The following is a 27,843-nucleotide window of genomic DNA, read 5'->3' as shown; positions in this document are numbered from 1 at the left end:
CGCCGTGGCACCTGTTGGTCGAATGAGTCAAAGAAACCGACTGTTCGTTTGCCCAGCTACTTCAAGCCGGCTTGACGAACTTCGTTGATTTGGATAAGTCACTGGCGTTGGTCACACCCCGGACACGAGGGTCAGCAACTGCTCGTTTGGACCCGCATCTGCTCTACGCACGCCTACCGCGGTCCTACCGAGGCTTCGTTATGTCGTTTGACGGATCTGCGAAGACCGAGAAGAACGGTGGATATGGCAGTTGCTCGTGGATACTATGGAAGCTGCCAGAGTGGTCTATAGTGCTTGCTGCGAGCGCTTACCTCGAGAACACCACTGTCAACCTACCGGGATGAACAACGGCGTCTCTGCTGCATTACAGCATGGAGCCGACGATCTAGTCGTGGTTGGCGACTCGAGGCTCGCGATCCAGCAAGCCCTAGGGGTGATAGCAGTCGGAAGGAGTCATTGCTGCAACAACTCAGCCACCACAAAGAACTCACGGCCAAGCTTCGGTCGGTGAAGTACCTGCATGTGGTGAGAGAGTATAACGCTGCGGCCGACTCTCTGGCAAGCGAGACTCTCGAGTGCAAGAAGCCTACGGTGGTATCGTCGGACGACCGAGTATTAGAGCTGATGAAGCTGAACCGTATCGCTGAAGTCATCTACGAGGTTGCTGACGGTTGCGTCGTCGAGGACATACCCTCGGCCAACACAGTATGAGCTGTGGTAGCTTCTGCCAAACCTCGTAGCAAGAATGTTTTCGATTTTGTACGAAGAGAAACCGACCGCAGACGGCAGAACGAGACTGAACCCGGACATGTAGTTGTGATGACCAGACGTCAAACGAGAGCAAAGGAGAAACACGTCCGGTTTGCAGATGGAGTCTCGGCCACCGATCGGGGAGACGCATCTCACCGAGTAGAAGCCAATGGTGTGCCGAACGAGTCTCAGAATGAAGTAGAAGCTTCACCGCTGCGTGCCGAGACGTCACCAGCCCCACCGAACGCAGAAGACATTGACCCGCTGGTAGTACAGGAAGAACGCCGAAGGAGAATCGCCACCGCTCAAGATGAAGAGTTACGGTGGTCGAAACTGAAGGCAGTGCTCCGAGGAGATGATGCGAAGATTGGATACAGAGCAGCACGAGATGCATGGAAAATGGCGGACCAGTTTGTGTTGAGCGAGGACGATGTGCTATATTACACTAGAACGAGCCGTCGTTCAAGTGACGACGAGCAAGCCGAGTTGAAGATGAGACTCATGGTACCCACAACGATGATCCAGGAGGTCCTGCAAAGCTGTCATGACTCACTCGAAGGCGGTCATCAAGGTATTACCCGTACGCTATATCGAGCGTCGAGAGACTATTACTGGATCGGCCAGTATGCCGATGTGGAGAAACACGTTAAGTCGTGCCCTGATTGCAGTTCAAGTAAGAGCCGACCTCAGTTCCGCGGGTACTCGCCAGGGAACATCCTAGCCGAGAGGCCCTTCCAACTAGTCTCTATGGACTTCGTGATACCGCTACCGAAGAGTCGCCGTGGCAACACGGCTCTCCTGCTGTTCCAATGCTCGTTCACGGGATTCGTGATGGGCAAAGCCATGTCCGACACTACTGGCTTACTCGTTGCGCAAGCTTTCGAGGAGTGTGTCTATCGACGTTTTGGGGCACCGTCCTTGATCCGTCAGGACCGAGATCCTAGATTTATGAGCGAGGTCTTCCAAGCCTTCGCAGAAATGATGCAGTCTCGGTCGAGAGCGACCCTGAGCTCCCGACCACAGGCCAACGGCTAGCAGGAGAGATCGGTGAAGACGATCATGCAGTCAGTCCGCGTATACGCTGAAAACCCATTGCAGCAGGATTGGGACGAGATCGCCGAAAGAATGATCTTCGCCATCAATAACTCCCGTGATACGACGAGGAAGGAAACTCCGTTTTACCTCGTTCATGGGTGGGATGCACCGTCGACGCTCAAGGCAATGTCCTCGTCACTCAAACGAGGCTTCGGTAGCCAAACGGACGCGGTAGCATGGCGCCGAGAGGTCAACCGACAGCAGGAAATCGCCCTGAGGATGGCCAAGGAATACCAAGCCGCGGAAAAGGCTCGGAGAGCTGAAGAGCACAATGCATCACTTGGCAGGAAGGAGAAGGAAGCTACGACAGGCGTTAACGAGAATAGAACCTCGGTCGACCGAGCACCGAGTTCCCCTGACCATGACGGAGCTACAGTCACGAGAACGAGGCTTCCTCTGCAGCCTGGAAGCAGAGTGTGACTGTACATGGAGCGGGTCCAACCAGGACTGACCAAGAAACTAGCCCATCGGTGGTACGGACCGTTCCGAGTGAAGAAGAAGGTCGACGAGTTTGCGTATGAGTTGGAATTACCTGATCGAAGTGGATACCGGTTCTACCCGGTGGTGCATGTTTCACGACTCAAGTCGGTGGACGAGTTCGAAGGCCGACCGAGGGTTCGTTTGGCTCGTGAGGTCACAGAAGACACTCGTCTTGACTTCGACGAGGAACTACTGCCTGAAGACAGCTTTGAGCCGGACCACTTGGACGGCGAATATGAAGTCGAGGCTACCGGACCCCGTTGTCAACGAGTACTCACCGGGCCGTCCGAGAGTTCAAGGTGAAGTGGGTCGGCTATGACGAGCCGACATGGGAACCAGCGTCCAATCTCTCGTGCGGTGGCCTCCTGTACGATTACCTACGCCGGAAGCGCAGCGACTGACATTTGCAAATGGTCCAGGTGGCCGACGAGGAGTAATTCTGCGCCCCAACGAGGATTGAACTGCTCGCGGGAGCAATCCAGCCCACGATGTCAGACGAACGAGGCTACTGGAGATGATGATTGAACTGCCTGCGAGGGCTATCCAGCTCGCAGTGACAGACGATGAAAGTTACTGGAATCTGCATGTTACGTGTTAAGTGAACGAGTCACGATGGAATGGAGATATCGGAATGGAGCCAGGAACAACGGAAGACGCAAGCAAGCCTCGGTCAAACCCTCAACAGACGAAACAAGTGATGATGAAGCAAATGGGAGGGCGACCGAGGCTTCGGACGCAGTGATTGCCATGGAAGTAGCACGAACAAGTGCACTCGACTTCGTGGTTGAGTATGGTGAAATGGGTATGCAAGCTGACGACGCCGGATACCCGCAGCAGACCAGGTGTACAGTTGTCAAAATTGGGCTATCATGCGAAAACATACCCGCAACGGAGCTAGCGTAAGTACGCCCAGTCTCCCGCGAATCAAGTCCGGTCTTCAACGAGCATAAGCCCGATCTTCTTGCAGGGAGACAAGACGAAGCCCGGCTGCCGCATCTACGAACCAAGCCTCGTTTGAGGCAGCCACAGCGGTCGAGGGCAGAGAAGAACTTGTCGTAGTACTTAAGGTCTTGTTAGAAAACCTAGTATTGTCAGTCTTGTTACCTTATCTTCAAGTCCTCAGAAGTTAAATACTCAACAAGACTGAAAATACTACGACGAGACCAACAATACTTGCATTAATCTCTAAGGTACGCGTGCCTAGACTTGACAAGCCGACGCTTTCGGTCGAGGCTGATGTATCGGGCCAGTGTGTCAATCGTGAGTACATTGACGTCTGAGCTGGCAGCGTTCTGTAGCCAATTGTCGGTGTAATATGCTGCGCCTGACAGTGAAATGTCACAGAGATTCCGCGGGTTTTGAACCCTCTTTTGGAGAGCAAAGTCCTTCACATCTTCCGCAATCAGTTTAGCGACGCTTAGTCTGCTAGGCAAGGCTCCACTCTTCTTCTTGTCTTGGGCCGTCCACTCACTGACAGGCTTGAAAAGGTGGCGGCTCGGATCAGCGTTCCAATACATTCGGTACATGTCTTTCCAGTCCTTGGCTGGTGGGAGGATCGACACCTGCTCCACGGACAATCTGCTTCCGGTATACTTGAGTTTTGTATACATCTTAAGTCAGAAGCAACTTCCGCCTCTAGAAACAACAAAATATGCAAAATCCGATTGCATGACTAATCATCGCGCAGTATCTTCGGAGTATTAACCAGTCATAACGTCCACATTAGTATTAATTTTGCAAGGATATTTGATAAAACTAAAGACGACGGTAATTATCTTTAGACGCGACCGAGTATTGAATGCGATTTGCGTTGACGCGAGAAAAGATTATGAGGGACGAACAACATGACGTTATTTTGGATTGGGATAGCACATGCAGCGTCGCCTAAAGCGCCACGAACCTCGGTCGACATTGGAAAAGAACGTGAACGAAACGGTGAAGCTGGAGCGGGGTTTTCCTATATAAACCAAAACCCCTTACAAATGATACGACTTGGACTTTGTATGGGGCGACAAAGGAACCCATGATTTCTCCACTCTACCTTAGTACTGAGCCATATATCATCGACCAACAGTTTAGAATGGAGAAGACAATCGTATATCCACGAGATAGCAGCATACAGAGCTACAAATTGGCGGATGCAACTGAACGTGCCTCGCAAATCATCAGATAATACATGGTAGCCACCACTCGAAATTTCAATTGCTTACTACTTGCTCAGTTTTGTGCGATGGTCGATGAATTTATTACAGGTTACTAAACACACCTTCTAGTACACGATAATACCATCAGATATTTGTCTAACGTCACAAGTATCCCCGTGAGGCTGGTTCCTTTGTCGCCCCATACAAAGTCCAAGTCGTATCATTTGTAAGGGGTTTTGGTTTATATAGGATTTTGTATGGGGATTAGCTGTCCATAAGTTCTGTCACCTGGGCAGAACCAGTGATTTGTATGTGAGCTACCCGAAGAAGCGCAAAAGCGCGCGTGTTAGCAGCGTGCAGATCTTTTTCAGCGTGTTCTGCAACTCTAGTCCAAACCGCACCTTAAAACGATAAAAAATGACGAAGTTACAGCCAGTTTTGGTGGTGTCCATATCTTTTTGTCGTGGAGTGTACTTCAATGCTTGGGTTTGAAAAACCTGCCGCGGAGATTTTACCTCCTCCTGCTTGTCGGATTTGGATTTCACGGATTTAGTTTTATTCTTCAGTTATTTTGTAGCTAGCAGAACGGTTATCGACAACTAGTTAATCAACGTAATTTCCTCCCTAACTCTCGGTTAGTGGCTTTTGGCGCGAAGATATGAATCAGTCTTGCGTTATAAATATCTATTAGAGAGTTTTCGCAACCAGTCCTAATCCGAATTGTACTTGATGCTGACTTTATCGGAGTCACTGGTTGCACATTTTGGATTAGAGCGTTTGGGTGAGCATGGTATCCTCGCAGTAAGCTTACCAGGTGACGCAAGTTATATCGAGCTGTTCAATGCGCATTCAATTGTCGTAACCGAGATGTAGTTAAATGATCATACGAACTTGGACGCAAATATCATGTTTGAAATTTATTGCAAATTTTGTCTTAGCAACTTCAATTACGCATTCAAAGTCGGAATTGTCGGCAATCAAAGTTGGACCTCTAAGACCTCGCACCAAAACGAGAGGCCCAGCTGCACTCGCGCCAAAAGCAAGAGCGCGTGGGTTGGCACGCTTGCGCCGACGACGGCCGAGGCCTTCTCACTCAGCAATTCACCTTCATCCCCACAGATGCAGATGTTCAAGTCGCCAATAAACGGTCGAGAAGTAGCTTAAAAGCGAGACGGATCTGCGCGGCCACTCAGACTCGATCCTGTTGCTGTCCTGGGACTTCTTGATGCCGCGCCGGTTGGTCAGCACAGGCTCAGACATGGCTTGGGCAAGTTTAAGATCATGCGGGTTGTAGCTGAAAGCAAGGGCGATTTTATCTCGAAGCGCGCACAAGGTAAACCGACGTAACAAGTTAGGAAATCATGCTCATCGTGTATATGCGTGCTTAAATAGATTGTGGCGCACGCAGGGGGGCGTTTGGTACGTGCTGCTTTTCGAGGGCGGTGAGACGCGGCTTGATGCGCACTGCGCCAGACTTGCTGAGTAGCGGTCGCTGCCAGCAGTGGTAACCGTATCGAGCATGACTTCGCGCTAGATCGCCACGCAATCTGAGACGACAGTAAGGCCCTTATCAGGCTGCAGCCGCGAACATGAGCGTCATGACACCGGTGCTGGTGGCTAGCGTGTGGCTGCGTTGTTGCGACTTCGCTGGGCGACGGTCGTGGTAGTCTACGGCATAAACCACGGCTTTGATTGCTGTAATTCCAACTTTGAATACGTATTAATAATTGAAGTTGCTAAGACAAAAATTACAGTAAATTTCAAACATGATATTTGCGACTGCGGGTTTGACTGCAGACGCACAAAGGTGTAGATTTCTTTATTTTCCAAATGAAAAAAATCACAAACGACTTGGGCGCGCCTCACTTGCGGCGCACCAGTCGCAATAATATAATATATTTTGTGAGCTTACGTTAACACTATAACATATCGAGATAGTCTTACGACGCGCCTGCACAGGATCGAGGTTCGCAGCGAGTAGATTCTCTGTGCTGGTTGACCCTTCCAGCGTGACTTTGTCTTTCGGGGCGTCCTTGAGATCGTGATACAGGGTCTTGACCTCTTCCAGCAGTGAAGGCCTCGATCATGCCCTGACAAGCATTAAGATCAGACTTTTAGCAACACCGCCGCCATGACAACCCCTCTCCACGACTATTAGTGGAGTTGTCGATACCACAACAATCATATACATTCGTGCTGCACGTAGTTGTGGTCCGATTGGGCCATATCTAGCTACTGCCTGCATACGAATCACCCCCTAGAGCACCAGGACGTCCAACGCGTCGCATTCTACAGTACAACCAGCTAAAAACAAAGTTAAGGCCAAGTGTCGCCATTATTCATGGGAGTACCTGAAGACTCAAGCGCACGTTGCTGCTCCTTCTTGTCCTTATGCGAGCATCCAGCTCATGTCCGTTCTCCTGTTCAGCAAATTCTGAAATGGCATTAAGCGAGCCAGCCCCGCTCGGATCAGGAACATCATGGCCTATACCTCCTCTAAAGGCCTTCTGGCCTATACCTTTACTCTTTGTCCCCTCAGGGGACCCCCCTGAGTTATGTGTCCAACACTAGTTAATCCGCATACAAATGCTTAGGGCCGTTCTTAAGTTCCCGGTCCCAAGTCCCGGGACGAAATAGAGCGATTTGATTAGCTTTCAGAAAGCGGGCTAGGTTTATTTCCGAGCTCGTTTTGTCCCGGTCCCGCATCATTTTCGCGTGGTCGGGACGTGGGACTTTCGCCCTAGCTACTTCATTTCTTCGCTAATGCGCGCCAAGTGTGCACCACTTTGTTACGTTTCGAAAGGGCTATCTGACCATGTTCTTCTTTCACCGTAGTTCGCGGTAGTTCCCGAGAGTTAGGGGCTTAAAAAATGCTTATAATTATCAAATTTGACGGACGACGGGTATCGTCCCGTTCGTCCTGGTCCCAGCTCCCGGGAACTTAAGAACGCGCCTTAGATAAATCGAGCCGATACAACAGTAAGTCATTCGAATGCATACAAAACTCAAGTAAATAATTCTGGCAATACCGGTATCTGACATCAAACAGGTAGTAACGACAGAACTGCGAACACCAATTTGGTCTTGCTGGCACGGGCGGGGCTCTTGAGGCGATCTTGTCGATGCCGTTCGGTGAGGAAGTACATGTTGCCATACGGGTGAAGTAGGTAGAGTTGTTCGGGCCTCAGGATCGGCGCCGATGTTGGTGAGGTCGGTACGTGGATAGCTTCGAGAACCGCAATTTGAGAACCGCAATTTGTAGGGTTAAGATAGGCTACTGTATCTGAATGCTGTGTAGCTTTCGTTTATCTGTGTACTCTCCGGCTCGTTGTTCTTTTACAGTGAGCCAAACCATTGGGCTCCAGCAGCCTACAAGGCAATGCGCCCACGTACATGTGAGACATTGCTTGTTGTTGAGCCACATGTACGATCATGTTAGACAGACCCGTGTTGTTGCCGTGTTGTTGCCGTGTTGTAGCACTAAGATAAAACTTGTGACGGCTTCGTTCTGATTCGCCAAAACTAGTTCCTTTTTACCCAATGATATCTCAGGAAAGCAATGTTTAGCGACTTACCGCGCAAGCGGGAGTGATCCGCGAACACGCTTCGTCGACAGACACAACGATTTCTCGACGCCAGACAGCGCGGCATGAGGAGAGCAGGCTTCTGACGTAATTTGTCTGACATCGTGTGCTCCACGACCTGGAGCGGGCGAAGTTTAAGACTATTCTCGTAAAACTACGTACAGTAACTCAAACCGCCCGCAGCGCTCCGAGAGCGCGCCGACAACTACATGTTTTTTAAAATAGCATCAGCACCGCGCGTGAGGATGCTGAGGTGAGACACCGGGCGACTATCCAGCTCGATGCCAGCCACAGAGCAGGGTTCAGATCCTGCAATTCGCCGCACGAACGCGATGGGAGGCGCCGGGCATCAATCGCGTGTTTGCCTGGTGGTCCCACGGTGCAATTGCGCCGCAGGATTTGCGGTGCTGCGGCTGGCCGGCAGGACCTGCCGCAGGTTGCGAGAGCTCGCAGCAACACTAGTGCCGTGCACCGCAGGCTGATCGGCTGCTCGTAGCCACCTGTGGTTCTTCGGTTGCCGCATCTCAGCCGTAACGGCGCCGACAGATGACCGATCCCCACGCTTATATTTTTAGCGCATTGCTGCTTGGTGGCTTTCTGAAGATGCTCCAGCTGGCCGGCTGGCGGGAACGACCGACGCCTGAGGCGGCGGTATCAACGGCGCTGAGCTGGAGCAGCTGTGGCGCATCCACCAGTGCCGCCGCAGCTTTCTTGCATTGCTTGCCCGAGCAATGCCTGCCGGAGACGGAGCAGCAGCCATCGCGTTGGCTGTGAGACGATCGCAACGACGGCACGCGGGCGTCCACGAAAGCGGGAATCTTCGCTGCAGCCACTTCAAAAATCCTCTAAGCCGATCAATCCATTTGATGAGGGATTCGTTCTCGCGTAGCAAGTGACATACATTTTGACTGACATTGGGTTCCTTGTCGGTATCAATTCCCGCGAGGCACATGTCGCAGACATCTGGTGACTTGACTACCGCCCTGTCCCTTACGTTTGACTTCCCGATAGTCAAAAGGTGCTTATCCCCTCTGTGACTTAAAACCCTTTAATACCGTTCAACCCAGTCTGCTGCTTTAATACAATCCACAAGTCAGCACTTTTGCCTCCATCTATGGAACCTCTTATCTGATGCGTCGGCCGCTCTTTGCGTGATGGGACGCAACCGTCACGTGAAAGCGGCGCCCCGCGGGCGAGCCAAGTGACGTCCACGAGCTCATTCTCTAACCTGCCGGCTTCTGCGCACCTCCACCGACGAGTCCGCTCCCGCCAGCCCCCGCGACCCCCATACAGCCCAGCCCCGCCACCATGAGGAAAGAAACCATGACCCACTCGCACACCTTCGGCGGCTACGCCGGCGAGCGCCCCATCACGCGCCACGACCTCAAGCACGCCACGCGCATCGTGGTGAAAATGGGCACGAGCGTCGTGTCCACCAACGGCGAGCCGGCACTGGGCCGCATCGCGTCCATCGTGGAGCAGGTGTGCATGCTCAAGCGCCAGGGCAAGGAGGTGCTGCTGGTCACCAGCGGCGCCGTGGGCATCGGCCGCAAGCGCCTCAACAAGCAGATCCTGCTCTCCGCCTCGCTGCGCACGCACGTGCAGGGCAACCAGCAGATGCTGGCGCTCGAGAAGAAGAAGGGCGCCATGGCCGCCGCCGGCCAGATCGGCCTCATGTCGCTCTACGAGACGCTCTTCTCGCTCTACGACGTGGCCTGCTCGCAGGTGCTCGTCACGGCCTCGGACTTCAAGACGGCCCAGAACCGCGCCAACATGCGCGACACCATGCTCAACCTGCTCGAGCTCGACGTCGTCCCCATCGTCAACGAGAACGACGCGGTGAGCGCGTCCCCGGACGGCACCGTCTTCACGGACAACGACTCGCTCGCTGCGCTGGTGGGCGGAGAGATCGATGCCGACCTGCTCATGCTGCTCACGGACGTGGAGGGCCTGTACAACAAGCCCCCGAGCCAGCCTGGCGCCAAGATCATCTCGGTCTTCCGCCCCGAGAACGCTGACTTCAAGATCGGTGAGAAGTCCAGCGTCGGCCGCGGCGGCATGGGCGCCAAGATCGAGGCGGCCCAGTCTGCTATCTCGCAGGGAGTGAACGCCGTCGTGATCGCTAGCGGCATGAAGTACGGCGTCGTCGCTTCCATCATGAAGGGCGCCAGCCTCGGCACGCTCTTCGTGGCCAACCCGGGCGTCGAGTCGTCGGACTGCATGTCTGCGGAGGAGATGGCAAACGCCGCTCGCGAAGGCTGCCACCAGCTGCAGGCCCTGTCCTCGGAGGAGCGCGCCAACATCCTGCTCCGTATCGCGGATGAACTTAAGAAAAACAGCAAGACTATCCTGAACGCGAACCGCAAGGATCTGCTGGCGGCGCAGAAATCCTCGATCGACGAGGGTCTGCTGGCGCGTTTGAAGCTGTCGGAGGAGAAGCTGGAGACGCTGGCTGACGGAATCCGCAGCATTGCCGAGGCCGAGGAGCCGATCGGCCGCATGCTTAAGCGCACGGAGCTTGCATCCGGTCTTGTCTTGCACCAGGAGACGGCATCGATTGGCGTGCTGCTGGTGATTTTCGAGAGCCGCCCCGACTCGCTGCCTCAAATTGCTGCGCTGGCGCTGCGCAGCGGCAACGGGCTGCTCCTGAAGGGTGGCAAGGAGGCCCTACACAGCAACGCCGTGCTGCACAAGATCATCGTGAGCGCCGTGGAGGAGGCCACGAATGGCAAGGTGAAGAAGGACGTCATCGGTCTCGTGACGTCCCGCGAGGAAATCTCCGACCTGCTGCGCCTGGACGATGTAATCGACCTGTGCATCCCGCGTGGCTCGGGCTCCATGGTGAGCTACATCAAGAAGAACACGCGCATTCCGGTTCTCGGCCATGCTGAGGGTGTGTGCCACATGTACATCCACGGCGCTGCTGAGGTCAAGAAGGCCATCGAGCTTGCAGTTGATGCCAAGACGGATTACCCGGCTGCTTGCAACGCTCTGGAGACTCTTCTGATCGATGAGTCCCATGTGACCAACGGACAGATCAAGGAGATTCTGGCTGCACTTGAGGAGGCCGGAATCAACCTGCACGTCGCTCCCAACGCTGCGAAGCTGGGAGTCGCCACCGTCAAGTCGCGTCCAACCAACTCGCTCTCTACCGAGTACGGCACAAAGGACCTTACCATTGAGGTGGTCAACGGTGTTGATGCTGCAATCTCTCACATCAACCAGTACAGCAGCGGCCACACGGAGTGCATCGTCACCGAAGACGCGGTGGCGGCGGAGCAGTTCCAGCAGATGATCGACAGCGCGTGCGTCTTCCACAACGCCAGCACTCGCTTCGCTGATGGCTACCGCTTCGGCCTGGGTGCCGAGGTGGGTATCAGCACTGGTCGCATCCATGCCCGTGGCCCAGTAGGAGTCGAGGGTCTGCTCACGACTAAGTGGAAGCTTGTGTCCGAGAGCGGCCACACTGTTTCGCAGTTCTCGGGCGCCAAGAACGACCACCCTCTCAAGTACACGCACAAGAAGCTGGAGCTGATCCAGAAGGAGGCAAATGTCGCCCGCCCGCGGAGTAGCCGGCTATAAGCGCCACCTCTAATGACTTCTAGCGGTGCGTACCTAGCTAACTAAAGCAACATCCCACAAAATACGCTTGAATTGAATCGATATCGTCTATTTGGCAAAGCAAAGTGTCGTAGAGCGTTGAGGATTTGTCTCGACTAGAAGTCCATGTCGTCTTCATCCTCGTCCTTCTGCCTCTTCATACGCTTCCGGCGGTCGCTGTCATTGATGGCAGTCAGATCACGCGTAGCCTTGGCGCGCAGTGTGTCAATGTCATCGGCATCCTCAGCCCACTCGAGAACGAGATGCCGGCCGTACAGGTGCGAGCTGGCAAGGGCCGAGAATGCGTTGCGGGCTTCCTGCTCAGTGAGGAACTCCACAAAAGCAAAGCCGCGGTGTCGGCCGTCGAACTTCTTCGGCATGCGCACACGCTTGAGCTGGCCGAATGCACCGAACAACTCGCGGATCTCGTTGCTCGTCGCCTCAAACGCAACGTTGCGAACAATGATCTTGGACTTGCGACCTTCGCCATCGACCTCGCCAACTGCACGCTTCGGTGCTGCGGATGCCTTCTTCTGTGAGAGCTTGAGGTTCAACGCGTGGCCATCCACTACGGTGTTCTGAAGGGTTTGCAGCGCGCGCTCCGTGTGCTTAGCGTCTACGTATTCGACAAAGCCAAAGCCCATCGAGAGCATGCCACGCTTCGGGTCCTTTCGACGCGCGACGGTGACCTTGCGCAGCTTTCCGCAGCGCTCGAAGATCTTCTCCAGCGCTGCCTCCTTGGTAGTGAAGTTCAAGTTCTTCACGCAAATAGTGTGGCTTGCGTCGCCCACAGCGGTGTCGCCCTCGTCGTCAACGTCCGGCACCACGGCTGATGTCGATTTGATACCCTTTTGTTCGGACGTAGGCGCCTTTGCACTAGACGATGCGGTAGCAGGACGGTCGAACACCTTGACGGGGGCCCACTCCAAGTAGAGCGGCACGTGCTGGTACTTCTTGTATGCAAGCGAGCGGAAGGCCTTGCGCGCTTCCGAAGGCTCCAGGAACTCCACCACAGCCAGCGTTTTGGAAGGAGGCAAGAGGAAGCGGCCAATCTCTCCGTGCTTCCTGAACAGCTGCGCAAGCTCTTCTTCCTCTGTTGTGTGAGGAAGGTTCTTGATCAAGATGACCGTCGTACTACGCTCAATCTTCTTTGACTGTTGCTGCTGGCTCGGCTTCTTCACGAGCGCACCTTCGATAGCATTGAGATCCACTCCTTCCCTCGCGAAGAAGTCTTTGTTCTCCTTGACTAGCATCGTTTCACCAATAGCTAGACGAACGGCCATGTTGCCCTGCTCCTTGTCCATGATCTCACCGCGCTTCACGCCCATGCGCTCAGCGAGCGAGCCTACAGTCGCGTCACCGCGGATATAAGACGCATTCCAGCCCGTCTTCTTCTGGGCTTGAATCTGGCGCTCCAGCTCTTTGCGCTGCTTGTACGTCAAGTTCGGGTCTGCCAGAGCTGCCTCCGGGTCGAGTTTAACACGCTTGGAGCGTGCAAAGATCACGTGAAGACGCCGACCTTGGAAGGCCATTCCATTCAGCGCTGTGAGAGCCGTCTGCGCATCGACAGTTGTGCGGAAAAGCACAAAGCCATAGCCTTTACGGCGACGGGTTTCATCCAGCGGCATGTGCACTTCCTCCACAGGGCCATACGTTGAACACAGCGCCTCTAGATCCTCCTCCACCGCAGTGAACGGCAAGTTGCGCAGGAACAATCTCGCGGTGGGCTTGTCATCTTCAGCCGCAGCATCCGCTTCTCCAGACGACGCGATCTTCTTATCGTTGGAGGCCTCAGCATCGTCGTCGTCATCGTCATCATCTTCTTCCATAGCCTCATCCCCGTCTCCGTCTTCACCGTCCGAGTCCTTATCGATGTTCTTGCTCACCTTGGAGCGCAAGAAATCCATATCGGACATCGCCTCCGACTTTTTGCTCTTCTTGCTCTCAGCATCAGCCTCGTCCTCATCAGCATCGTCGTCCGACTTTGCCGCTTCCAGTTCTTCGTACTCGTCATCGCTATCCTCTGCATCGGCAAGGCCCACGCCCTTGGTGGCTGTCTTTCCTTCTGGACCCTGCACGTCGTCGTTAGCCCAGAACTTGGTCTTGGATCGGGCCTGCATCGTCTCCATGAACTCCTCGAACTCTCCGCTCGTCTCTTCGGTCTTCTTTGCCTTCGCGTCTTTCTTTTCTGGAGCAGTCTTCGCTTCAGTCGAGGAGGCCACAACGCCCGATGACTCCGGGTGCAGCTTCTGGTAGCGACCGCTACCGACCGAGTACTTGCTCCACGGTCGCTCCATATCACCAGATTCTTTCTAAAACGTCACAAAAATAAAGCAAAATGTCAACAAGTTAGCCAGGAGTTCAATGTCCGAGTGCAGAGATTGAATGTACTACTGCACGCACCGAAAGCGCCACGCGCACGTTGATCCTGCACGTGTCGAAGAAGCTCTGGTGGAAGAACTTGCGCGCCTGCTCCGCCTGCTTGGCGCTCTTGAAGCCCACGAAGCCAAAGCGGCGCGACTTGCTGCCGTCCTTGGTGCGGATCACGCAGGCGTCCGTCACCTCGCCCTGCGCCGCGAAGTGCTCGCGCAGCCGCGCGGAGTCCACGTAGGCCGGAAGGTTCTGCACATACAGACGCGTGCCCGTGTCCTGCGCCGCGTCCTTGGGCGCGCTCGTCGTCGCTGCTGCTGCCATCGTCTCGCTTCCAGTCGTCAGTCGGTCACTGCCTGCCGACGTTTGATGCTCGACAGCGTTTCGTGTGTACCACACAACAGGTTCCGTTGGATGCTGGCAGTTGGCCAGATGGTCCATTTTCCGTTGCAAAGTGGACGATTTCCGTTTATTGTGGACGTTTAAAGCTTCATGCGCGGTTGGCCGCTTCGTACGGGTTCTCCGTATTGCGCAGCGCTCGCTGGAGCTCCTCGTAGTCCGCGAAGTTGTCGGCCGTGAGGACTCCGTGGCGGACGAAGAAGTCGAGCAGCAGCAGACACACGTCAGGCTTGAAGCGCTCGGGCTCCGACCACAGGCGAGCCAGCGCGTCTTGCACCGGCAGCAGGTCGAAGCTCTCCACCTCGCCATCCTGGTTCGCCGGAACGATATCCACGGGTAACTCCACGTCGAAAATGAGCATCGTGTCGTTCGTCAGTCCGTACGGGTGTTTGGACACGTAGGAGATGCTGCCAGCAGCTACGAGTCGCGGCCGAGTCCATGACGGCTCCAGCCCCGCCTCTTCCTGTGCTTCCTTCACCATGTTGTCAAGTGCCGAGATGCCCGCAGGCAGTCCCCCGCCTACAATGGTATCGCGCATGAGAGGCCAGCGCTTCTTGGAGGCGCTACGCGTCGCGATCCAGACGTGCGTCACAGCTCCGGTCTCCTTGTCGCGCACAAACCCGTTGAGGTGCGTAGCGAACTGGCTGAGGCCAAAGTAGGGGCCAACGCCACGATGATACGTGAAGAGCGTCGGGCTGGAGAAGGTCGTCTTGGCCGTGTAGAATTCGTCCTGCCAGAAGGGGAAGGCCCCTTCCTGCTTCAACTCGGCCTCCATCGTCTGGAAAGCTCGCGAGCGCTCCTCGATGGTGCGGAACCGCGGCTTCATGACGATCTCGCTCTCCGTCACCTCCAGCAAGTCGCTGAACTTGCTCAGGCGCTGGTGCAATGGACATACAACGTTAAGTGGCTGGAAACATCTCGAAGAGATCTATTTACTGCTCTAGCGCACCTCTCGCTGCTGCTTGAGGACGAATCCTGCCACGACCGACGTGCAAGGGCCCTGGACGCCCAGCGCGCGTCCCCAGACCTCACCCTCGTCCGGGTGCAGCATGACGCGGAGAGGCACATACGCCTCACGCGTCCAGCTCTTGACACGCGCCACCAGTGGCCTCCACGCCATGGAAACGCGATAAAAACCGGCGGTTGGATCACCGCGTATACAAACAGCAAGTGTAATCGACGAGGAGACACGAGTCAACACGCGAGCAGCTCAGTTCGAGTGACGTACGCATTGCATAGGCCAGCATCCTGCTGCTGTTGTTGAGCGGTGAAAGCCCCTCTATATATTACATGTATCCTGCTCGGCTACACTCTCTCCTCTTCCTCCTAAGCCTTCACATGTCTCTACCTAGTGCAGGATGAAGTTGAGCGAGTGCGACTTCTGGTCGAATTCGTCGCCTTCGTCGCTGTCCATGTTTCCGTCGTCATCACCGCGGTCGCCGCGCTCAGCTCCGTTCGGCGGTCCCTGACCGTACCTGGCACCCCGCTCGCCCGCGTACTCGCGCTGCTGGCCGTCACCGCGCTGGCGCTCGTAGCCGTTATTGCGCGCGTGCTGCTGCTGCTGCGCGTGCGACGCCCCCATGCGCGCGTCCCCCTGCCGGTCGTAGCCTCCACTTTCATCGTCCTCCACGCGGTGCGTGCGTCCGTCCATCACGGCGGAGGACGGAAGAGCGCGCCGCGGGGGGCCGCCCGTGAACGCCTGCTGCTCCACGAAGTCGTCCTTCATGGCCTTGAGGTCGGCCAGCGGCAGCCCCATGAAGACGCCGAAGCCGTAGTAGACCTTCTCGTCCTCGTTGTCGTTGTCGCCGGCCACGCCGCCGACCCGCGGCAGGTTTGAGTTGCCGCCCTCGCGCGTCGCCAGTCGGTTCTCCATCGCCATCGTCCCGAGAGCTTCTTGTCGTCAATGCACTGGCGCTTCAGTAATGTTCCGGGATAGTAACCAGGATAAGCTTCGTACTTAGCAACGTGCGGGCAGGGTGCAATCATTTAGCCAGATGGCTACATTTACCGCAAGTGGAATTGCACTGGTTGAAGTGTGGTTGGTTTCTATGTATTTACCCAAGCGCTCTGATCTACTACATGTACGAAGCAGCCCTATTTCCTTCGGCGGAAGCGCTTGTACGACTTCTTGCCCTTCGTGGCCAGGTCCTCGTTCGCATCGCGCGTACGGTACTCGCCGTCGCCGCTGAGCTGGGAGCCGATCTCCTTGTGCAGCTGTCGGAACTTGCGCGTCGAGCCCACGGGACGAAGTGGCTGCGAGAGTAGACGGTTGAGCTGCGCACGAAGCGTCTGCACCGACTGGTTGGCTGTGGTCTTCTTCTTGCTGTCCTGGTTGCGCTGCTTCGCGCCCAGTTCGAACAGCAAGTCCTCGTCCATGTCCAGGTCAGCGGCCGCAGCCATTTGCTCGAACCAAGTTGCCTCCGACTTGAGCTTGCCCGCAGCGTTCTCCTGGTCGTTGATGCTCTTGGCAAGGCGCACGCGCTCATCAATCGTCTCCATATACCGATGGTCAAATGGGAAGTCCGAGAGCCCCGTCGGTCTCTGCAGCATCTTGCAGATCTGAACGTGGAACTTGGCGTCGACGGGCGACACCAGAGAGATACTCAAACCGTCCTTGTCGGCACGAGCAGTACGGCCACTGCGGTGCACAAACACCTCCGTGGAGCGCGCAATGTGGTAGTGAACAACGTAGTCAACACTGGGGATATCCAGACCACGTGCAGCGACGTCGGTGGCAACTAGAATGCCCTTGGCGTGGGCACGGAAGCCATCCAGCTTCTTCAGACGCTGACGCTGCTGCATCTCTGCGTGCAGAGCGAACACAGGCAAATTCAGTAGGCTCAGGAGGCTGGTCAACCGACGCACTTGGTGAATAGCGTTTAGGAAGATAATCGTTCGACCCGGGTATTGTGTCAGGAAGTAGTAGAGAAAGCTGTCGCGCGTGGACTCAGTGACCTCGTGCTGGCACAGCTCAAGACCGGCAGGCAACGACAGGGCCACATTATCTTGCTGCTTCTTCATTTTCCGCTGATCTTCCTCCGATATGATAGCTTTGGCACCCGGGATGCCCATGTCAGGCTCCGCGATGCTAAGATCAACGACAGCAGGCTTTCCACGGAGACCCACACGCTTCATGACGCGCTCCAGAACGCTCAAAGCGTTGCGGTACTTCTTGGTCTTACCCTTATGGAAGCGGCCACCCTCCGGGATCATCAGCGTGGCAGAAAACAGGAACGTTTGACGTGTGTGGCGAGGGGGAGCAACCGCCTCAACCTTAGCCTTGGAGGCCTTCTCGCTCTTCTTGGCGACAGCACTTTTCTTCTCCTTCTCTTGCTGTTTCTTCTGCATCTTGAGCACATCGTCCAGCATCATCACCTTTGAGCCACTCGCAAACTTTGACATGTCGATATCCTCGCCATCGTCTTCTTCGTCACTTCCTCTGTTGTCAACTTCTTCATCATCACTCTCTTCGTCATCGCTTTCATCATCATCGGAGAGGTTGGAGAGCTCCGAGGCCGCCGATTTGTTCTTGCGACGCAGCACATCGAAAATCTTCTCCAGCTCCGGGTACGATCCAGGCTGCAGCATACGATCGGCCTCATCGACCACGAGGAAACGCAGCGTGGTGGCCAAATCCTTCATGTGCTCGTGGTTGGCCTCAATAATATCCCAAAGACGGCCAGGAGTACCGATCACGATTTCCGGTCGGTAGCTGAGAATTCTCTTCTGCTTCTGCACAGCCATACCACCGACCAGAGTGACGACGCCAATTTCGCGGTTACGAACCATCTTCTCGAGATGCTGCTGGATCTGAATCGCCAGCTCTCGAGTCGGTGTCAGGATCAGCGCCTTGCAGTCCTTCGTGTATCCAGGCTGCTCGCGCTCATGCAGCAGCTGGCTCAGAATCGGCAGGCCAAACGCTAGCGTCTTACCGGAGCCCGTCGGCGCCGCACCAACCACATCACGGTTGTCCACTAACGCCGGGAGCAACGTACGCTCCTGAATCCGCGTCGGAGCCGAGAACCCGCAGGTCTGCAGCGACTGCATCAGCAGCGGGTGCAACTTGAACTTGTTCCACTTGGGCAGCTTCACGTCCTTCAAGGGAACCACCTCCACAGCCTCCTCCTTCTTAGCCTTGCCACCGCGGGTCTTCTTCTTCTTCGGCGCATTGCTAGCATCTTCCTGCTTCTTCTGCTGCCTTGCTGGCGCTTTAGCCGCTTCTGTCTTCATCTCCGTCTTGACTTCTGTCGTCACCTCGGTCTTTACTTCCACCTGTTCCTCCTTCACCTGAGTGTCGGCGTCGGCGTTGGCCTGCTGCTTCTTGGCCTTCGACTTCCTGCGCTTCTTCTTCTTGCCGCCGCCCTGCTCCTCCTGCTGACTCTTGCTGTCTCCGAACAGAAGTTTTCCTCCGTCCTCCGTCGTCTGCACGCGGTAGTCCGTGAGCTCCTCCAGCTCGAAGGCGCATCCATCCTGAAAGCCTTCGATCTGCATGTCCTCGATGTCCACCTTGGTCCACCCGGAGTCCGCCATCAGCGAGCCTGCCTCCGCCGCGCCCGAGCTCGAGCGTTTCTTGCGCTTCTTCGACGGCTTCGCGCCGGCGCCTCCTTGGGACGCCGCCGCCAGCGAGTACGGCACCACGGACAGGCCACTCATGCTTGCACTTGACCACTGGTTGATGTTGTTGCTGTGAAGTGGGCAATGGCCACCAATCGCCTTGGTCTCTAATAGTTGCATTCTGCGTCGTGATTGGTGGAAAAAGACGTGCACTGCGTACACCATCAAAACAATGACGCCCATACCTGGAGCCGCTCAGATCTCGCCCGAGTAATGCGCGCTTTCTCTCGTCTGGCGCTGGCGCGCGGGCGCTCGACGAGGCGCCCGGGCGTCCCGCGCGCCTTCGTGCCTGCACTCGTGTCCTCTGCCGACAGCCGCCGCGGCCTGGCCACCGAGGCGTTCGTGTCGCGCCACTACCAGATGCAGGACCCGCGCGACGTCGGCGACTTCCTGCGCCGCAAGAGCCTGGCCGTGCGCGAGACGGACTCGCACTTCGTGGTGCGCGACTGCCCGTTCTGCCACGCCACGCACGGCAAGGCCGACAACGTCTTCAAGATGTACGTGCACAAGACGCAGGGCGTGTACAAGTGCCATCGCTGCGGCGCGGCCGGCAGTTGGTTCGACTTCAAGCGCAAGCTGCAAGGCAGCGTGGGCGTCGCCTCAGCGAGCGGCGCATTGTATGGTGGCAGCAGCGCTAGGAACCCTGGTGTCCCCGAGGTCAAGGTCATTCAGGCGCTGGACAACGAGAAGGCCATGGCGATTCAGAAGAACTTGCTGGACGACCCGGAGTTTGAGCCTGTGCTCAAGTACCTGACGGACGTCCGCGGACTGTCGAAGGAGGTGCTGCAGAAATACTGCGTGGGAGCAGTCGAGCAGCCCTTCTGGGACCACGAGGCGGGCGAACGTGTCAACGCCAAGTGCATCTCCTTCCCGTGGATGGCTCGTCAGATGGACATGAGTGCCATGGGTGTTATATGCCAAGACCAGCAGAAGCCCAGCACAGAGGACAAGAATCTGTATGACGTTGTAAGGCTCAAGATCCGTGCTGTAGAGGACAAGGCGAAGCAGCAACTTGTCCCGAAGGGCGGCAGTTGGGGTCTTTTCGGATGGAACACTGTGCCAACGGCTGCGAACGAGCTGGTGCTGACCGAGGGCGAGTTTGATGCTATGGCTGTCCACCAGGCGACTGGGATGCCTGCTGTGTCGCTACCGAATGGCTGTCAGTCCCTTCCTCCCAGCGTGCTACCGCTGCTGGAGCGATTTAAACGCATTTACCTCTGGATGGACAATGACGCGTCGGGTCAGTCCAACGTCGAGAAGTTTGCTTCGAAGCTTGGCATGACTCGCTGCTACATTGTGCGCCTGCCTGCGAATGCTTCGTCCTCGCCAGTAAAGGATGCGAATGATGCACTCCGAGCTGGGCTCGACCTTACTGCGATTGTGAAGTCTGCGGAGAGGATGCCCCACAGCCAGATCACTACTTTCGAGGAGCTTCGTCGTGATGTGTACGAGGAAATTGTGAACCCGCTACGCGCCTGTGGCGTGCAATCGCGCGCATTCCCATCACTGAACAGACTGATGAAGGGCCACCGAATGGGCGAGGTGACTGTGCTCACGGGCTCTACAGGTTGCGGCAAGACCACACTACTGAGCCAACTGTCGCTGGACTTGTGCGGTCAGGGTGTGAGTACGCTGTGGGGCTCCTTTGAGATCAAGAACACCCGACTGATGCACAAAATGCTCACACAGCTCGCTCAGCGGAATCTTTCAGGTGACGTGAACGCCTTTGAAGCTGCAGCTGATCGGTTCGAGGCTCTACCCATGTACTTCTTGAGGTTCTTCGGCAGTACCGATGTGGATGAGGTTTTGGACGCCATGGAATATGCTGTGTACGCCTATGATGTGCAGCACATTCTGTTGGACAACGTGCAGTTCATGATGGCGGGTCAAGGGCGCGGCTTTGACAAGTTCGAGCGTCAGGATGCGGCGCTGGACAAGTTCCGTAAATTTGCCTCGGCTAAGAATGTCCACCTCACACTTGTGATTCACCCGCGCAAGGAGCAGGAGGACCAGGACCTGACGCTGACTTCCGTGTTCGGCACGGCCAAGGCCACCCAAGAAGCTGATAATGTGCTCATCTTGCAGCGCACACGTGGCGAGTCCAAGCTGGACATCCGCAAGAACCGCTTTGACGGCACGTTAGGATCGATTCCTTTGAAGTTTGATCCGGATACCGCTTCGTTGCGCGAAGTTGGTACGGAAGGTATGAGCGAGGGCGTTGCAGCTGTGGACCTTGAAGCCGAAATGGAGCTCGCTCAAAGGCGCCGCGTACAGAGCAGCAATCGTGCGCAGGAACGCCTTCAGCCCGAACCGTTCAATCCCTTCCCGGACATGGAACCAGAAGATGCCCACCCATCCCACGAGTACCAGTATGTGGCGTCGGGCTCTGTAAATGGCCGCACCAACGGCTTCAATGGGCACAATGGATACAATGGTAGTCAAAGCTTCAAGGTCAACGGAAGCTCTTTGCCAAGGCTGGACAGTGAAAAACCAGACGACCACAACCTGAACGGCAGCAGCGGTGGTCTCAACGGAAGCTCGAACCACTCCCGCCCGGGTGCACCCGGTGATCTCGGGCCGCGTGCAGGTGGTGGCAGCGGCGAACCATTCGCAGCCTTCACGCCCATTATCACTCGGTAATACCACGACCAAGAAGTTTGCTGGAGAGTCTGTGGCTCCAACACATGAGTATAGGTATCGCGGCGATCCATAGTGTTCATGTACGTCACGCATTAGCGCTTGGTCTCCGTTAATTTTTTTCGCAATGCGGATTGTTTTCCTAATACAAAAGTTACTATCAACTTCTAACAAGCCCATAATGTTCCCCTGTCCAGGAAGAGGAACCATCACTACTCACTCTATCGCAGCGATAACTGCTCGTATATCGTCCATGTGACAGCAGTAGACAGCGTGCGCTTGACTACACGCGGAAGGATGCCCTTGGCGAATCCGCGCAGACCCTCGTGGCGGTAGATCTTGGCCACTGTTTGCCGCAATGTGAGCGAGTTCTGCACGGATGCCGCGCTTCCTTCCCCATTGTTCACCATGATGGCGAGCTGCATGCGCGTCTTTACCACGTCGGCCGGGTGCACTAAGGAAGTGGCGAGCACGCCCGCGACTACGCCGCTGCTGAAGTGCACGCCGTACACTGGCAGATGGGGGAACTTGTCCGCCCACGAGTCGCGCAGGCGCGTGTAAATGAGCACGTAGAGGCCGGAGAACGGCACGTCCCTGATGAGCGTGGGCACCATGCCGCGGTACAGTCCGCGCACGCCTTCGTGGTGCAGCACGTGACGCACCACGTGTAGGTTGCTGTCGAACGTGCCCGGGGGCAGGAACTCCATCCGCGCCTTCACAATCGTGAACGGCGACATGACGCCGCCCGCAAACGTGCGCGCGAAGGCGCCAGCCAGGAACGTGTTCACCGCCGACTGCGGGAACAGGTTGAGGCAGTGGTCCAGCGTGGCGAAGTAGAGGCCGGCGCCGCCCGCCACGCGCACGAGCGTTGGCGACGTGCCGCGCCACATGGAGCGCAGTCTCGCCACGGGGTCCTCAGCCGGCCGCGACGCCTTGATGGTCTCGGGCAGCGAGAGGCGAGACGCGGCCTTCGGGGGTTCCGCGTGGGCCGTGAACGCTCCTTGCTGGTGGGTGCGCAGCACGTCCAGAGGCTGGAAGGCCAGCGCCGAGATCATGCCGGACAGCGCGCCAGCCAGCAGCTTCTTGGTCTTGCGCGAGGCGCCGGAGAGCTGGTCCATGTGGCGCTGGTCCTCGGCCAGCTTGGCCACCGTCATCGACGGAGCCGCAGCCATCGCTTGTTGCCCTTTTTGATGAAGTGGACGACATACGTGGGGTTGAAGCATACTGATTTTGACAATATGTTTCTGTATCAGCACATATTATTGTATTTTCCAGTACTTTTTCTAAACTGAATTGGGATTATTTTCATTAACTATTAAAAAATAGCATATTATTGCTAGATGAATGTGTAACTCGTTCTGATTCAAGATCAGTCTTGCCATTCTATTAAGGGGATTGGCCAGTTTAGTAGAGCAAGCTGAATTTTTGACTTTGAAAAGTATTTTCTTGAAAACTACTAATCTTTTGGAGATAAACGTGTCCACAATGAAAGCCCTGATTTGCTCTAACATGTACCAATCCAGACACAGTTAGCAGCTATGAAAGGGCTATTGTACACTCCACGACAAAAAGATATGGACACCACCAAAAGTGGCTGTAACTTCGTCATTTTTTATCGTTTTAAGGTGCGGTTTGGACTAGAGTTGCAGAACACGCTGAAAAAGATCTGCACGCTGCTAACACGCGCGCTTTTGCGCTTCTTCGGGTAGCTCACATACAAATCACTGGTTCTGCCCAGGTGACAAAACTTATGGACAGCTAATCCCCATACAAAATCCTATATAAACCAAAAACCCTTACAAATGATACGACTTGGACTTTGTATGGGGCGACAAAGGAACCCATGATTTCTCCACTCTACCTTAGTACTGAGCCATATATCATCGACCAACAGTTTAGAATGGAGAAGACAATCGTATATCCACGAGATAGCAGCATACAGAGCTACAAATTGGCGGATGCAACTGAACGTGCCTCGCAAATCATCAGATAATACATGGTAGCCACCACTCGAAATTTCAATTGCTTACTACTTGCTCAGTTTTGTGCGATGGTCGATGAATTTATTACAGGTTACTAAACACACCTTCTAGTACACGATAATACCATCAGATATTTGTCTAACGTCACGAGTATCCCCGTGAGGCTGGTTCCTTTGTCGCCCCATACAAAGTCCAAGTCGTATCATTTGTAAGGGGTTTTGGTTTATATAGGATTTTGTATGGGGATTAGCTGTCCATAAGTTTTGTCACCTGGGCAGAACCAGTGATTTGTATGTGAGCTACCCGAAGAAGTGCAAAAGCGCGCGTGTTAGCAGCGTGCAGATCTTTTTCAGCGTGTTCTGCAACTCTAGTCCAAACCGCACCTTAAAACGATAAAAAATGACGAAGTTACAGCCACTTTTGGTGGTGTCCATATCTTTTTGTCGTGGAGTGTAGCGCGCCAAAGAAAACATACCTACAGTATGCTGCGATCAGTTTAGTAGAGCGGAATAATACTGGTTTTTGTATCGAACTACCATATGGAAACGCGTGGTAAGAGTTTTATAGCCAACCCAAAGCACGTATTTCATTATTTCTGCAATATTACTGGTTCTACTAAACTGGTCAATTCTACTAAACTGGCCAAAACCCAAAGCACGTATTTCATTATTTCGGCAATATTACTGGTTCTACTAAACTGGTCAATTCTACTAAACTGGCCAAAACCCAAAGCACGTATTTCATTATTTCGGCAATATTACTGGTTCTACTAAACTGGTCAATTCTACTAAACTGGCCAAAACCCTTACTAGTATATCGTAACCAGTTTCATGTCTATATTTGGAACTCTAAATCAAACGATATTTAAGGATAAGACTATCGTCAAAACCTTTCTTAGCCTCACAAATCCCATTCTTATAAGGTCTCAGCATTACGAGAACATGACTGATTTATTAAATTACCCATTAATATGACAATTATCTCAATCCATCCAACAAGACCATTGTAATGATACTTTGGGACTGCTAAAGCTAGTACAATAATGGGATCAGCGCGTACTGCAACACCTACTGGGTCCACTACAATACCACGCGTGCAGTCTACCCACGTCTTACCCACAGCTAGCAATCGATTGTACCATTGTCTACCAAGAACCAGACGCATAGATCGTTGGTATTGAGTACATCGTCTACATATGCCGGTACGGTTTCCACCTTCATTTGGCGCCAATGAACTACTTTTGCCGTTGCTACAAGATGCTGATGGTGGGTAAGAGGCGAATCCGGCGCGTTGGAAGCAACACATTCGATAAACCAACTCGAAGATTTTTAGCACAAATCGATCGTCAAGCTGCTATTCAAAACAAACCCAAAAGTAGGTTAACTAGCTTACACATTTTCTAAAGTTGAAAGAGTGAGTCATTTCCAGGACGAACAATATAGAGAACAATCTACAACATAGATATAATACGCGGTCTTCGGTAAATCGACTTGATCATTTGTTTGTCGATGGAACAGATCACACTGAGTGAATTTCTACAAGATGACACACGAAAGGTACAAAGTGTTACTATATTGTAAATTTTAGTTGTCGGTGCCCTAAACTTGGCGGTATACGGATAACAATTTACTTGGCTGAATTTGTATGCTTATAAGAATACAAAGTTAACGGTTCTGTGTATGCGACTCCACGTGCGACCGTGTGAGAGGTACTGTATGGTTGAGTACCTATTCAAATACGATCAAGCCGTCTCTGCTTGATGTTTCGGTTGATTTAGTCAAACGTGGACAACGGTTACGCTCGGAGGTGGGGGGTTATGTTCCTGTGATCCCGACACGATATTGTGGTCATATAACACGTTTCGTACAACAGGCTTTGTTGGATCCTGGCGCAAAACAAACACTCGCTATTGTACCCGGGAGAGCGGTGAAGTTTCCTATGTACAAGAACCAATTCATTTGTGACGGAAGGAATATTAGACGTTTGACGTGAGCCCTTACCTCAATACATGTCCAAATATCTAATTCAGTAGTTTGGCGCACTCATAACGCATTTTACAACAGGTAAGTAGCCTGTATTGGAGATGTTTAAGTGTAAAATAGATACCTTTAAATCAAGCAGGTATTCGAATTCGATCAGGAAAAGGTCCTGCCGGTTGGGTGCTGCAAGACGTGGGGTCGACTGCTTTGGCCAAGCGCAATCAAGGATCAAGCGTCAGGTTAAAGCAAACACTCCACCGTATGTCGTCGGTGCGCAAGTGTTAAGGTCTGTGGCGGAGCAATGTAGTTGCCATAAGAAGAGGAGCGTTGAGGCCACTACTATCCAGAGCAACAAGGGTTCGTGTAGTCTGGCAACTGCGGCGGTGGGGTCTGGGCAGACGCTGGAACCAACACCAGAGTACATCAACTTGGCATTCCCCCGAATGGCGCAGCTTCTGCAAGAAGGCCTCGTGGAATGGTCTAATAGAAGGGGAGACGCGCAGGTTCTGCTGGCAGACCCCGAAGAACAGCAAACGAAGACGTAAGTAGTGAGAATCGGCCAAGGGTAAAACCACGGCAGTAGGGTTGTTAGGACTCGGAAGTTACCCAGTTGTCCAATATCCCTCATCATCATCATATCCAGAGCAACAGATATAAACTGAATTCAAGCTTCGTCTTACCCTACGAATGAAGAAGTCATGTGACACTCATTAATCACACAGATGGCTGGAGAACAGACGGTTAACACTAGGTATGTATGAATGCACAGCGTAACTGTGACGAATGTCATACGAGTAAACGTGTTCTTGTATACCAGCTTAAATATATGAACCGACATTAGGCAGTCCGACTAGCATAACAAAATGAAATTCACTAATACAACACTTCGTCTTGAGCTTCAAGCAGCGGTCGGTCATGCAGCTCTGAATTTGTTTGCTGCTACAGAGTGATCTGTGATGATCAAATGGAAACACAACTTGTGTAAAGAGTTTGAGCTTCGTCGCTAGCAATTAATCACGCGGCGATAGTAGCGACCTTCATGACATTGATTTTGAGTGTCGCAAACCGATCGGTTTGAATTATTGGTGTCATTGGTGTCTTCAACGAACTCACCCACACTGCTACTACCACCACTACTACATCTGTCGCGCATCTTGAATAGAATGAACGGTTCTTCGGTATCCACGGCTGGTTTAGACACTATCAATATATAATATCTAACAGCCGATACGTGAAATTTAGACCTACCGTATGCGTGAGCATCAACACCGAAGACTCTACAAAGTCCACAGTAGGGTTGTAGGCAATTCCAATCCAATTAGCTTACAAGTTTTGCTGATCCCACTACACCACGAGTTTGAATATTCGTAGTACAAGTAGGCGACAATGAGATCAATATATGACGGAGACCTGCCAGTCGGTGCTCACACTGCAGGCCTCCGGAGATGCATCGTCTTTAGATGAAAGGGTCAACGAACCTGGTCAAAATCGTTGTTTGTCATGACCGTAACGTTTTGTGCGCTTGAAAAGCGTTGATGGCATGCTACGATGAAACCATAAATTGAGTTGGGCGTATATAGGGTTAACACGGCACAGATCGGTTTGCCTGGATCTGCGTGGTATGATGGATTGCCGTGGTATGACGGGAAAAATGCCCGGATACATGGGCGTTTGGCCTCACTACCCAACTTGGGTAACCCAAGTGATCGCTGTATCTCACGTGGGGCCGCTCAGCGTATAATCTCCCTTCGTATGACAGTTTATGTTCTCTAAGCAACTGTACACGTAAGTCCAGATTCTATGGCGATAAGTTTGATCCATCATCGGCTTCGATGAGTGAAGATCAGCAACTTGATCAGCAAAGTACTGCCGCGTACACACTTGAATGTAAAATCGATGCTATCTTCATGGTGTTGCTAACAACTATGAATTTTGCGGTGCGTCTCGATGGTCTTGAAATCGATATACTGCAGACAAAAGCTCTGGTGGGATATTAGAAGCAGCACGAATGATGAACTCAGTCCACTATCAAGTGAATCATAAAAAATGCGCCTTGGGTCATATATTGCTGCACGTCAACTCACTAAGTCATTGCGATATTCTGTTACTTCTACGCAGCATGCAATATTGCGAACTTCCCGATCAAGATGTTGGCTCACTTCAGCCCACCATGCATTAAAAAGCTCTCGAATCAAGGCGTTGTCATCCA

General features: G+C 53.8%; 8 protein-coding genes across 8 annotated transcripts; 3 read left to right on the top strand and 5 right to left on the bottom strand.

The window, feature by feature from the left end:
- Positions 1-510: 510 nt before the first annotated feature.
- On the top strand, positions 511-1,317 carry PHYSODRAFT_422176 (hypothetical protein; the record flags this gene model as incomplete). Its single annotated transcript, XM_009523389.1, has 2 exons — positions 511-660; positions 937-1,317. Coding segments are annotated over 2 exons (531 nt in total), but the record flags the coding sequence as incomplete, so codon positions are not given.
- An 8,044-nt stretch (positions 1,318-9,361) lies between these two features.
- Positions 9,362-11,739, top strand: PHYSODRAFT_555969 (hypothetical protein; the record flags this gene model as incomplete). Its single annotated transcript, XM_009523388.1, has 1 exon — positions 9,362-11,739. One exon carries the CDS (start codon positions 9,362-9,364, stop codon positions 11,633-11,635), a length of 2,274 nt encoding a protein of 757 aa, XP_009521683.1. The 3' UTR covers positions 11,636-11,739.
- A 30-nt stretch (positions 11,740-11,769) lies between these two features.
- On the bottom strand, positions 11,770-14,347 carry PHYSODRAFT_484800 (hypothetical protein; the record flags this gene model as incomplete). Its single annotated transcript, XM_009523387.1, has 4 exons — positions 11,770-13,428; positions 13,540-13,806; positions 13,876-13,965; positions 14,057-14,347. 4 exons carry the CDS (start codon positions 14,345-14,347, stop codon positions 11,770-11,772), a joined length of 2,307 nt encoding a protein of 768 aa, XP_009521682.1.
- Positions 14,348-14,513: 166 nt separating this feature from the next.
- PHYSODRAFT_484807 (hypothetical protein) lies at positions 14,514-15,542 on the bottom strand (the record flags this gene model as incomplete). The annotated part of the gene is made up of 2 exons (XM_009523386.1): positions 14,514-15,299; positions 15,405-15,542. The coding sequence occupies 2 exons, from the start codon at positions 15,540-15,542 to the stop codon at positions 14,514-14,516; spliced, it is 924 nt and encodes a 307-aa protein (XP_009521681.1).
- Positions 15,543-15,684: 142 nt separating this feature from the next.
- Positions 15,685-16,325, bottom strand: PHYSODRAFT_285212 (hypothetical protein). Its single transcript, XM_009523385.1, has one exon. The coding sequence runs from the start codon at positions 16,299-16,301 to the stop codon at positions 15,771-15,773; it is 531 nt and encodes a 176-aa protein (XP_009521680.1). The 5' UTR covers positions 16,302-16,325; the 3' UTR covers positions 15,685-15,770.
- A 191-nt stretch (positions 16,326-16,516) lies between these two features.
- Positions 16,517-19,075, bottom strand: PHYSODRAFT_480097 (hypothetical protein; the record flags this gene model as incomplete). Its single annotated transcript, XM_009523384.1, has 2 exons — positions 16,517-18,624; positions 18,802-19,075. The coding sequence occupies 2 exons, from the start codon at positions 19,073-19,075 to the stop codon at positions 16,517-16,519; spliced, it is 2,382 nt and encodes a 793-aa protein (XP_009521679.1).
- A 321-nt stretch (positions 19,076-19,396) lies between these two features.
- PHYSODRAFT_479432 (hypothetical protein) lies at positions 19,397-21,676 on the top strand (the record flags this gene model as incomplete). Its single annotated transcript, XM_009523383.1, has 5 exons — positions 19,397-20,907; positions 20,957-20,978; positions 21,044-21,409; positions 21,488-21,557; positions 21,624-21,676. The coding sequence occupies 5 exons, from the start codon at positions 19,397-19,399 to the stop codon at positions 21,674-21,676; spliced, it is 2,022 nt and encodes a 673-aa protein (XP_009521678.1).
- Positions 21,677-21,894: 218 nt separating this feature from the next.
- On the bottom strand, positions 21,895-22,827 carry PHYSODRAFT_480518 (hypothetical protein; the record flags this gene model as incomplete). The annotated part of the gene is made up of 1 exon (XM_009523382.1): positions 21,895-22,827. The coding sequence occupies one exon, from the start codon at positions 22,825-22,827 to the stop codon at positions 21,895-21,897; it is 933 nt and encodes a 310-aa protein (XP_009521677.1).
- Positions 22,828-27,843: the final 5,016 nt, after the last annotated feature.

This window comes from Phytophthora sojae (genome assembly GCF_000149755.1).
Source record: "Phytophthora sojae unplaced genomic scaffold PHYSOscaffold_2, whole genome shotgun sequence".
NCBI lineage: Eukaryota > Oomycota > Peronosporomycetes > Peronosporales > Peronosporaceae > Phytophthora > Phytophthora sojae.
This window is presented reverse-complemented; position numbering and strand designations above follow the sequence as displayed.

Excerpts from the sequence above, each read along its gene's own strand:
- PHYSODRAFT_285212 (XM_009523385.1), bottom strand. The coding sequence starts at position 16,301 with ATGGCGATGGAGAACCGACTGGCGACGCGCGAGGGCGGCAACTCAAAC.